This window comes from Pseudorasbora parva, chromosome 4 (genome assembly GCF_024679245.1).
Source record: "Pseudorasbora parva isolate DD20220531a chromosome 4, ASM2467924v1, whole genome shotgun sequence".
NCBI lineage: Eukaryota > Metazoa > Chordata > Actinopteri > Cypriniformes > Gobionidae > Pseudorasbora > Pseudorasbora parva.
In genome coordinates this window covers 30,696,469-30,709,361 of record NC_090175.1, presented here as the reverse complement: position 1 = coordinate 30,709,361, position 12,893 = coordinate 30,696,469, and the positions used below count along the sequence as shown (strand labels likewise).

General features: G+C 35.8%; 1 protein-coding gene across 1 annotated transcript; it reads right to left on the bottom strand.

Annotated features, from left to right (window-relative positions):
• Positions 1 to 1,942: 1,942 nt before the first annotated feature.
• LOC137073248 (calsequestrin-2-like) lies at positions 1,943 to 10,356 on the bottom strand. The gene is made up of 11 exons (XM_067441544.1): positions 9,930 to 10,356; positions 9,152 to 9,236; positions 8,903 to 9,003; positions 6,322 to 6,433; positions 3,878 to 3,951; positions 3,605 to 3,735; positions 3,449 to 3,494; positions 3,281 to 3,335; positions 3,097 to 3,197; positions 2,947 to 3,021; positions 1,943 to 2,343 (listed from the first exon to the last, which is right to left on the bottom strand). The coding sequence occupies exons 1-11, from the start codon at positions 10,164 to 10,166 to the stop codon at positions 2,161 to 2,163; spliced, it is 1,200 nt and encodes a 399-aa protein (XP_067297645.1). The 5' UTR covers positions 10,167 to 10,356; the 3' UTR covers positions 1,943 to 2,160.
• Positions 10,357 to 12,893: the final 2,537 nt, after the last annotated feature.

Sequence of the window (12,893 nt, the reverse complement as noted above, 5' to 3'; positions counted from 1 at the left end):
GCAACTTATGGCTCGTTTCCACCAAGCGATACGGTTCAGTACATCTCAGTACCGCAATTTTTGCAGTTTCCATTGTTAGAAGTTGTGAATAGTCCAAACCGTATCACTTTTTGGCACCCTTCCGTTGGGGTACCTAGCACAGTAATCCAGTATAAAAGGGTGGAGCTAAACTCACTGCACCTTCAGAGGTCTAGAGTCCATGACTTTAAGGGCTGTTTTGACAGCAAAAGGGGGACCAACACAATATTAGGTCATAATGTTATGCCTCGTCGGTGTATATTGTTTTTACAAATTAGGATATTGCTGGATGTCCCCAAAAGGGACATTTTTCTTTCTTCTTCTGTCAGATTTAGCCTACTTCTAGGAAAATCTTTGTCCCCAAAATACACACCAATGTTAATATGCACAGACTATATAATAGCGGCACGTCATCCTCAATAAACATGTCTCCGGTGCGATGACTCCGATCTTTCAAGTATTCATACTCTTGTGTAATCGACGCGCCATCCTAAATAAAACCATCTCTTGAGTGATACCAAGAAACTTTGAATATTCCAATCTAATATGATTTCTCACCTGTAAGGTGGCCAGAATAATAATCATACACTGTTTGATAATAGGCCAGAGGAGAACTGGCACCCTGACTGAGCCTGGTTTCTCCCAAGGTTTATTTTTCTCCCTCATGCCCTGATGGAGTTTTGGTTCCTTGCCACTGTTGCCTTTGGCTTGGCTTGCTCAGTTGGGGACTCTAAAATTATGATCTAAGTTATTCAACTAAATATACAAACAAAATTAATGATTTATGTCTTATTTAATTCTATAAACTAAAATACTGATCTGCCAACATTGTCGCTATATGAAAAATTAAAATGAGCTGATAACATTGTTTTTCTCTGGACCAACTGCTACAGCCAAATCAAATTTTGTTGCAATATTGTCCTGTTTAACACTGTGAAGCTGCTTTGGAACAACCGTCATTGTAAAAGCCCTAGATAAATAAAGTTGATTGATTGATTGAATGAATAGAATACAATTTTGTGTTCTTTATTTGTCATGTTAACATTTGCTGGACATGTTCCTCAAATCACAAGTAACACACAATGCACAATGTATAGGTCCAGTTATCTGATGAATAAACAACACCAAAAATATAAGTAAATATATATTTGCATTTTGCGTCATCAAATGTCTCTTGCTGGCAATGCAGACAATTCTATAATTGAATTAAGTAAACTGCAGTAAATAAAGTAATTTAAATGGATAGCATCAATACAATGTGTAAAGAATATGTTTTGAGTTTCAGCACTCTATGATTGTTGCTTTTCTACACTGTAAAAAATTATCATAATCATAAATTTAACAGTAAAAGACTAAAATGCTAAAGTAAAAACCTGATACTTTTATTATTTTTTCTTACTTTCTATGGTGAAAAGCTATAATAGAGATAATGAGACATTTCATGTAATTTTACAGTAAAATACTGTTGAATGTACAGTTTTTGGAAGTGAAAAAGAACAAGAACAACTTCTAAAAATGTACAATGAAAAAAAATTAATTGACTCCGAGAATTCCATTTGTGAAGCTTCACATTTAAAGGTGTTTTATTATTATTATTATTATTATTATTATTATTATTATTATTATTATTATTATTATTGTTATTATTATATACACACACATACATCTACAGCATATATATAGATATTATGTTATATTATATTATATATTATATTATATTATATAATATTATATTATATTATATTAAAAGGGTTTCAAATTTGTGTTTTTCCATTTGTGTGTAAGACAATGTGTGCACATTTTATATATTATTATTTACCTCAGCTTGTGGAAACAGTTACTTGTGATGGCCTTTGATGCATGTGGTTTTCTCTTGAAGGTGAGGTGTTTTTTTCGGGGCAATAAAGGTTCATTGATTCATGTGTGGTTGTCAGTATAATAAAGATTTTAATAATTTGATATATTAACACTTTTTCAGTTAATGAAATACATTTGTTTTTTCTATAAATTTAGGTTCAGTCTATAAAACTTAAAATATTTCCCGTATGTCATTAGAGTAACGGTCTGGCAACCATAGCTGACGCTTCTTTACCATGAATTTGACAGATTTTTTACAGTGTATAAATATACAGTGTATGCCACTTAATCATCATCACTATAATGGTCTTCATCGCTACTATCGTGTTCGCTATCATCATCATCATAATCGTCATCATCATCCTCAGTGTTGACTTTTCCAGAAAGAACATCTTCTATCCAGTCCTCCAGCTCCTCCGCTGATGGTAGAGCTTCATCATTAGGCATGCTCAACCACACACTGTCAGCCTGTAAAACACACGCACACACTGGTTGTTTTTCTGGAGACTTTCAATTTACATGATTTTTTATAAAGTACTGGGAGATGAAAGTGTCATAAAAAATAATACCACTGTCATTATACACATTTGTGCCCTCATAAACCACATATTCCTGTACACACACAGAGACACTCAGGTAACGAGTAAAACAGGATTTTAATTTCAAACCATTATGAATATTTAAGCTTTAAACAATTGGTTATTTGCTGAGTGTGCGTTTTTTTTTTTTTTTTTTTTCTTACTAATACATTGTATTACTGTTATATGTTTTAAATTGGTTGTTGGTTTTTAGACTTCTTGGGTTCTTAGTAAAAAGCATAAGGGAAAAAAAGCATAAGACACACATGCTGCAAATTAGGGATTAGTTAAGCATATTTACAGAGAGCATCTGCTGCTCAAATTATTGCAGCAATGTTATTCTGTAGTGTATTTATCCAAATAAAACAATAAAATAAATTAAGAATAGCTTAAGAAAAGTTTTTAAAGGGACACAAGCTGTTTTCACAGTGATAAAGGCTAGGACAAAAAAGCTTAATACTTAACTTTAAAATTGAAGGCCAAAGTTACTTACATCAGTCACATTCACCACACCAATCTGGGGTCTGAAAAGATCCACCTTAAAGGTCTTCTCCCAGTAGGTAGTTAACTGCAGATAAATAACTATTACAACATTATCACAACTGTTTCAATTCAAGCAGACATGGATGGGATAACATCTCACCAGAGGAAAGTCATCAGGATCAATCCACATTATGCTTAGATCTGGGTTTTTAGTATTGTCCCTTGCAACGTCCTTTAAAATTTCCAGGAATTCATAACCATCTATGATATGGGGGGAAAGCACAAATTAAGTGATTGAGCTATTAATACAATCATTCTGAATTTTCAGCTTCTGAAGTGACAACCTGGATCCTCCTCCTCAGCAAAGGCAATAATGTGGATTCCATCCATGTCATCCTCCTGTTAATTGAGTAGGCAAAGATCACTTCAAGCCGTGAACATGCAGCCATTTAATCAACAGTTTACATTAACTAGATGAGTCCTACAGATTCAGATCTACAGATCTTGCTCACCCAAGTCTCAAACATGTCCTCAGCACGAAGCTTTCTCAGAGTGGGTCTGGAGAAAATCAAACATTGTGTTTTAGAAGGAAAGTGAATATTTTAGATGATCTTTGAGCTAATATCTAGATGGTATTTGGCTAGTTCTGAGGTTACCACTGATATTACCTTCTATGTTGATTAACAAAGTCCACTATCTCCTCTTCTGAGTTAGGTTTGCCAGGAATGGTTACAGGCTCATCCATGAAGGGCTCATAGAAATCAATTTCATTCATTTTTAGAGTCAGTTGTTTAGCCACCTGCAGCATGAAACGGTTATAAAGAGTCAACACATAATCCTGTTTCCTCAACATATATCGTGTCACTTATACCAGAATAACACACCCGAATAACATCTCATGGCTTTATTTTTTTTATTGTAAAGAATAAAAAAAAACCTACCCCTTTGTCAAAAGTAGCAAAAAACTTCACATATGGTTGGAACTTCTCTGCAGTCACTTGAAAGGCTTTGTAGTCTGAAAAATAAAAAGAGAGTATAAGAAAAATATAAACACAAATATAATTAACCATTTACCATTAAAAACTGTAATAAAACATTAAACACTGGAAATTGAACATTTTAGTGCTGAAGCATCAAGCAGCTTGTGCTCTCACATCATATCCAGAGGTCACAATCTGAAAGGCTTCAGCAATCTCCCAGCTGAAAAGGGATTTTAATAAAAGCAGTATAGCAGCCATGTAAAGAAGATTAACTCTCTGCAATGCCCTTTTTAGAGAAAAAAAAAAAAGATTTTCTTTTTTAATCTCTTTAAACAGTAAGACAGCTTTTAATAGTAGGCCTATGTGGGGTTACCAAAGAGCCCAGTTAAGCTGACATCTGGACTTGTACGATTTAACATGACATACTGTAAGAAAAGTCTTAACAGACCTATGGCAACAAATTATGTTAAAACATAACATCACCAAAATCAGAGATAATAAACTGATAGTGATAAGTCATACTCGTAGACTGTAAACAAATATGGACGTAGTGTCTGTGACGTCACCCATATGGAAAAAGTCCAGTTTTTAAACCTAAAGTAGAAACGAGCTGAGAGACCATCTTGGCAACGCGTCATCGCGCGTCATGCCCGATAACAGAAAATGGGCAAAGAGGTGGGACGTGGGCGGAGTTGAGGTGACATGATGACCAACAGACGGGGGATAAATGACTAGCAACATGTCAATCAAAGTGACCACGCCCTTAATTATGCAGAACTTTAAGGCTTTATATAATGTAAACGAATGAGTTATAAAAAAAATTCACCCCCCTAACAGTTGTCATAAAGGGCAAAATTAGCTGTATATACCAAAATCCACAATTTGTACCAGGCTGTAAATATGTTGGACATTTTAACCAAGCGGCAACCTCCCACGTTCTCTCTCTCATGTAAACTGCAATTTCTATACTGGCCACTAGGGTCATAGGCTCCAGAAGGGAGCAGAATCTCATTGAGCCCCATGTTAAAATGCCCAAATTTACAGCAAAAAAAAAAAAAAAACATGTTTTCAGCCTGGTACAAATTGTGGTTTTGGTCTATACGGCTAGTTTTGCCCTTCATTAGAACTCTGAGGGGGGTGATTTTTTTTTATAATTCATTCGTTTAAATTATATAAAGCCTTAAATTTCTGCATAATTAAGGGCATGGTTACGCTGAGTTGTAGGTGGGAAGCCAATGATCTAACGTATATAGTCATTGCGTCACATAAGCCCTGCCCACATCCCGCCTCTTTGCCCATTTTCTTATCCGGGAGTGACACGCGATGACGCACTAGCAATATGGAAACGGCCAACTCGCCCATACTTTTTGCTTCAGAATGGCTATTCGGAATCCTATGGGTGGCATCACGGACTCTACGTCCATGTTTTTTTGCAGTCTATGATTTTAACTTGGGGCCTGAATGAGATTCTGCTCCCTTCTGGAGCCTGTCCCTATTGGCCAGTCGAGGAATTGCAGTTTAAGTCACTTCCATATTGGCTTCAAGAGAAACTGTGGGATGTTGCCGCTTGATAATGCTCTGTATATCATAAATACAAAGTTTTTTCAAGAAACTACCTGGCGCAGACTGATAGATCCTTAATTTGCTTACAATCCCCTCATTCTCTATAGGGCATAGCTGATTGGTTCCTGCTGTATCAGTAGCATATGACCTCACAACTCAACCTTCAAATATTTGGTCAGCATTTGCTGAAGCATTTTTCAGTGCACTTTCAGAATCCCTCCACCTTCCCCAGCTCCACCTGTATAGATCTATACACGTCATGTTTATGTTCTGTTTTGGTTTTATTCCAGTCTGCAGTCTCTAGTTTTTTATGGTTGTTATTAATTAGTTCCCTTACACGTTTTGTTTCTAACTTGATTGTTTGTAGTTGTTTGAGGTCTCCCTTAGTTCCTTTTCCTGTATCATCAGTGTTTTCGTGGTTGTGTTCTCCAACATTGTCCTGTGTTTGCCTCGTGGATTATAATAAAGATGTTTTTTGTTTACAACTCCATCCATTGTACAACACCACTTTCATAACGGGTTATTTATTTATGCTATATTTTGTACAGCTGCTTACTTCCTCACAGCAGTGTGTCATGTATATATTGGCAGTAGCAAGTCCCATTCTTGCTCTGCAATAGCAGCAGCAAAGCAGATCTATTCCACCAAGACCAACATGTCATCTATTACCATGCCAAACACTTTGGACCAAATAAGACACTATATAACTATAGTTCATAAACACCTCATGAATCCACAGTGAATAGAACAAGTGAGTCATACTTATTAGATCATGGCCACAAAATATAATAATTTAATTAATTTACATACATACTTCAGAGAGACACAAAAATGCCACTCACGCTCAGATTCTTCACCCTTGAAGTAGCCAATAAGGCGTATGTCTTCATCCATTCGCTCAAAAGCACGTTGTTCCATAGGGTTACTGATCAACTCCACTGGGTCCTCCAGGAGCTAAAGAATGATGTGACATGCACAAAGAGAGGGAAGGTAGGTCAAATGTGAATACTCATACAGTCACAGTATGCACATTTATTTATTTTTTCTAAAGTTTGTGCATATTCTTGCAATAAGTACACTGAAAAAAATGACTTTGTGGTATTGTAAAATCTATTACATTAATTCATGTAATTTATACATTGTAAAATCAAGATTAAGTTGGAACTATATATCTTATGTAAAATTTACACAATTTATTAATGTAATAAATTAACTGAGAAGAAAGAGTAAATTTTACCATATATTTACAAATAGTATTTAATGTTTTATAGTCACAGCACATTCACCTAAAAATACTAAGTAAATTTTAATCTGAAAAGCAAAGTGTGTTTGAATCTGCCCGCCCGTTTTTGTTGTTGCTCAAAAAGATCCCGGTTCAGTGGCAGAGACGGTCGGTTTGGGATGTTGCTTTTACATGGCTGACTTATTCTCGGTAAGTTCTGACCTTTCTATTTTAGATTTGTGATAACGATGTACTTCGTTTTGATGGTTTGATTATTGCACAGACGTTACGGTTTAAAATTGACTAAAAGTGAGTTTTAATCACAATAACGGTAGCTAAAGCTAAAGCATTATCCACTTCTATAAAGTTGAGACTGGTGTTTAGTCAAAGATAGAGGGGATTAAATGTAGTTAGCCACGTTCTTGTAGAAAAAGTCACCCTGTCTGGTTAACTTCAAAATAATTTAATGTTAGCTGGCCGTGATTAAGTGCTGGCTGCCGGTGTGTGTGTCCTCTAGCTAATGTTAGCATTTTTTAAAAGTGTCTTAAGTAAGTTGTTTTTATATCCACTGAAAATTTCACAGCAATTATTATATCAAAGCATAAGTTAGTCTGCACTCTGCACTAAAGAAGGAAAGTTTGGATGGCAGGTGAACTCTAATACCAAATAAGCATTGATGTATAACGTTAGCAACAAGTGCATGAATGTCAGCAATTCTATTTTAGTGAGCTAACGACATGAAGGTCCGGTCACCTTTTTAATGAAAATAAAATGTTATAAATGTAAATCTATTTCTTAAATGGAATTGTGTTCTTTCTTTCTTACAAACTGTATGCAGGAGGACTGTCGCAGTGTTGCCGCTGAACATATCCTTAAGATGGTCGTCCATGGAGCTGATTGAGAGGATCCAGTCGATGAATGAGCATTAAGGAAAAGTGACCATTCTGTTTCAGCTGGACTATGCATGTGCTTGTCATTAAAGGGTTAAGTTAGTTCAGTTCAGTCAAAAATGAAATGTCTGTCATTAACTCCTCTCCCTAATGTCGCTCCACACCCGTAAGACCTCCGTTCATCTTAACACACAGTTTAAGATATTTTATATTTAGTCCGAGAGCGTATGCAAGTGTATGCACACTATACTGTCCATGTCCAGAAAGGGAATAAAAACATCATCAAAGTAGTCCATATGAGACATCAGTGGGTTAATTAGAGTCTCTTGAAGCATCCAAAATACATTTGGGTCCAAAAATAACAAAAACTACGACTTTATTCAGCATTGGCTTCTCTTCACCGTTTGATTCTTTATTTGAGGATTGAACACAAACACGGAAGAGAAGACAATGCTGAATAAAGTCGTAGTTTTTGTTATTTTTGGACTCAAATGTGATACATTTCATATTTGGCTGAACTAACCCTTTAATGTTAGTTATGCCACTGTTGGCTGCTGATGTTTAGTTGAACCATACATGGTTAATTCTACAGTTATTGTAAATTATAATGAATGTAACTTAACTACTTAATCAGTTGATGTGAACATTACTGATTTAATGGTTAATTGTAAATTTTGACATAATAAACTGTTCAACTTCATTGTATTTATGTGTGATTTGTGATAAATGTATTTGATGCAGAGAACATTATTACATTTATTTGGTTTAAAATAGCAACATTTACATAATAATAGTGAGTAATATAAATTAATTAAACTAAGTAATTCAAAATGTCAAATGGACAAACATTATAAAATCTACTTAATTACTTCATAAGAGTAAATAATACAGATTTATAAAATTCACAATAGTTATGCTCCTTTTAAAATAAAATTTACTTGATTACTTTTAATAAATACAACATGCTAAGTTAAATATAATTAAGTAACATTTACTTAATGTCTTTGCAAATGTTACATTTATAGTTAAGTACATTTTACTTGATATTGGCAAGTAAGTTGTACTTGATATCGCAGCAGTAAATTTTACTTAGAAAAACTGAGTGCAAATTGTTACAAAGATTTTATCAAGTAAATCTTACAAGTTGTTTTTATCAGTGTATATACAAATTACAATAATACTGATCCAGAACAGGAATCTTATTATTAATACTTGCTGTTCATCAATAAGTAATCTTCACTCTCCTAAGATCATGAAAATCAACTACAGTCAGGGAACTGACACTTATCCAGCCCAGCAAATTTCACTCACATCCAGCAGGAATTCAACCAGTGTATCTGCAGACAGCTCTCCATCAAACTCGATCACTCTTTCATCCTTAAAAACATAAATGCTTCCTTCTTCCTCCAGACCTAATGGACAAAAATCCCATTTAAATCAGGATCCTCAAAGATACCAAGACATGTCAGGCATTTTACTTGAAAGGGTAGAGTACGAAAATGTAATCTAAAAAGCAATGTTATTATTAGCAGAGTAATTTGTGGAAACAAAGCTTCTTACCAAGCTTTTTGGCAACTTTAGCATCTTTTTGTGAGTCTACCATTCCAAAGCCAATGTCCTTGTCTTCAAGAACCTGAGCAGCAAGCTAGTAATGCATGGAAGAGACACATCAGTACATTCATTGCGTGAGAAAGAATTTTTTTTAAAATTCAGATGTCAAGACATGCCAGTTTGCGAGTCTGTACAACCAACTTGAATCTGTAATAGCAATTCAGTCTGGAGCAACATTTCCACAGTATATCTAAGAAGAAATCTTGAACCTGAATCAGTTTTGTAGATTCTGATGGCTGATATTTGTATAGTCAAAAGTATACTTGACAGCAGTGTTATCATAAGCAGACCGAGCACAGCAAGTTTGTGGAGACTTTGTCAGCCTCCAAGTCAGGTCTGTCTTCCCATTAAATTGCACATCAGGTGCTGTCTAGACACAGAAAACAGATGTACAGTCTGATCCCCTGTTGCAGTCAATTGTAGCTTTAGTCACATATATTTTATTTGGAGTAAACATCTAAAACAATAGTTGATTTTACATTTAAATTATAAAGAGAACAGGGATGACTAAAGAATGTAGATGGGTGTATAGGGGAAGATATGGTATGGTATACATTTAGAACATACCATCATATGCTTTGAACACTGTTTGTGTTTCAGTTTGTGTTAGAAACTGACAACATGTTCAACGGATAGGATGGTGGGTTCTAAACAAATATCTTATATATCAGCCCCTACTCATCCACTAAATTATTTAGTCAGCACACTTCTCTTTATAATTCCTTACCTCCAGAACCATCTCCCTCATGTGAAACTGATGCTGGAGCTCCTTATCTGAAGGCAGGGGTTCGTGAAACAGCAAACACATCATGTCATACTTCTTTAATGCCTTCTTGTAGTTCCTTTCATTGACATTAAGAACTCTGTCTCTGCCATCAAAACTGGGAAACTCCAGACCCTCTTCTGCAGAGGAGTACAAGAGAAAATCCATGTAGGAAACCAAGACAATCCAGACTGCCAGCATAGTAGCAATGATTAAACAAGCGAATAAAAAGAAGAGTCTGATGGAAACAGTCCAGGTGAGATCTTGCAGGACAGTAGGCTAAACACAAAAATGAGACTCAACGTGCAGTTCTTCGGCACTAAAAAAATGTTATGCTCTCTTTCCCATTCTACGACTTCACCTCTTCTTAACAATTAGGCAAAGCCATGATAGGATATTTGATAGACTTTCCAATGAGTATGTCCCTGGTGAATTTAGGCCTCTTTTAGTGACCCAGTCATTTGAAAGCTAAAAATAAATGATGAGCTGAAGGAAAAGAGGACAGACATGAGTACTATAGGGAATCACAGTACAAGTCTCTCAAGTCTCAACAATTAGATGAATAAAATCTAAATATAGGTCACAAAGAATTACAAGTCTTTAGAGTATCAGTAGACTATCTGCTTAATATCACTTAATTTTGATAGTCCCCCAACAGTCTATACAAACTTATAATGACTAAGTAACTTTGCAAGTTCATGTCAACTTATTATACTAACCTTAAAGCTACACTGTGTGATATTTTCCCCCATCTAGTGGTGAAAAGGTATATGACCATCCAGAGAATAATAGTTTCTGTTCCTCTCAATTCTGATTTCGTTTTAACTCGGTGGCCGATTTAGTCCAAGATTAACATGGCAATCCCCCTCTTCACATTCGACATGGTGCCATCGAGTGTTAAAAAAAAGCAAAAGCGAAGCTTGAATTTACGGGTTTGTCCTTCTTTGGCTAATGTACTTTCAAGATGGAGGGGCACCATGGCAACCAGCATTCGAACCAAGGGGGTAATCTAGCGCTCGGAAAGCGTTCCACCCCTAGGGGCTGTCATTGCTAACCAAGCCATCACCTGCTGTTAGCATCCCATTGACTCCCATTCATTTTTGAGTCACTTTGACAATGAATAACTTTACATCTGAGACGTTTAAAGACTCCATTTGTCCATTGTTTATTTCTAAAGAAACACGACAATGCATAAAAGGCTCCGTTACCTTGTATCTTACACTATCGCCCCGCAGAAGCTGTTTTTGTAAAAATAGGCTAACAATTGCATCATAACCAACGCGACTCTGTCGCACAGTGGAGAAATTACCGTATAGACCTGAGGAGACGCTCGCAGGCAATCTTTTACTGTCTATGAGACAGTCGGGGGGACGTGGAGACATAAAGTCTGATAAAGTCAAGGGGGAAGAATGGGGAGAAGCCCATAGTGAGCCAAAAGCAACGGGAGAAAATATTTAAACAACGTGATTCAGCTTTCACTTTCCACAACTACTAGAAGACCTACAGCTGTCAGACAGGAGGCTCACGTCACATCTACGTCCTCAAGCTCAGTCTGAGCCTGCGCAGTTCGCTCAGCCATCAGGAAGTGAGTGCCCCTAGGTTGACTTCATTATTTCGCCGTTGACGTCAATGGGGTCGCTGTGTCCATTTCTTTTACTGTCTATGATTCAAACCCCTCACCAGTATGTATTTTCAATTGCATATTATAAACTTTAAGAGAATACTTTATTACTTGAAAGAAGTAAATATACATTAATGAGCACAAATATTTTTGAAAGAACTAAGTGTTTTTAGCTAAGAATAAACTAAAAAAGTTACACAGTGTAGCTTTAACCCTAATATAACACTGTACTAATACTTTAATGAGAGTTATTTGACATGTAGTTGCAAAGATACCTATAGTTAGTATAATGACCTATTGAAATAAACGGTAACCAAATGTAAAATAAAACAATAAGTCAAAAATAAAGAGTAAACAACAAATAAGGACGGCAAAAACATAAGACAAATGTGATGAAAGGAAATGCAGATGTTGCATGGAGGACAAGACAGTTCCAAATATTAAAATAAACACACAAAAAAAACTTTTTCAAAAAAACATTTCTGATCTTCATGCAGTTTAAACAACAAACATTCTAAAAATTAAAAAGATTTTGAATCTTTTTATTCCAATACAGTGGATATAAAACGTCTACACAGCCCCACTTTTTTAATTTATTTTTTTTATTTAAAAAATAGACAAAGATAAATCATATGAGAACATTTGCCACCGAAAACCACAGTGACTCATTTCAGAGGGGAAGAACAATCAAAAAAAAAAGTTTAAATGTCCTAAATGCATGTGTGCACATGCACCCTTTATAACTGGGGCTATGGCTGTCTTCAGAATGAACTAATCATCAAGCTCATGTAAAAAAGTACACACTTTTCTTCACCTGAGCTGCCTCTAAATAACGGAACATAATTTTAAAAGTTTTTCTGACATGGTTGGTTGCATGCTACTACAAGTGCTACAGGCCACACAGAGAGCTTACGAAGAAGCGTCAACAGTTGACATTATGAGGAACAAAGAGCCCTCTAAAATTGATGAGAAGACAAATAATTATAATAATAATAATTCAGTACATTTATATAGCGCTTTTCTAGACACTCAAAGCGCTTTACATATAGAAGGGGGATTCTCCTCAACCACCACCAATGTGCAGCTGAGCACACACCAGCTGATTGGTGGAGAGGATAAAGAGTGATGAAGCCAATCATTATATGGGGAGTATTAGGAGGCCATGATGATGTGCCTCCAATGGGCACATGAGGGTCCAATGGGCAAATTTGGCCAGGATGCAAGGGTTACACCCCTACTCTTTATCGAAGGACATCCTGGGATTTTTAATGACCACAGAGAGTCAGGACCTCAGTTTAACACCTCAT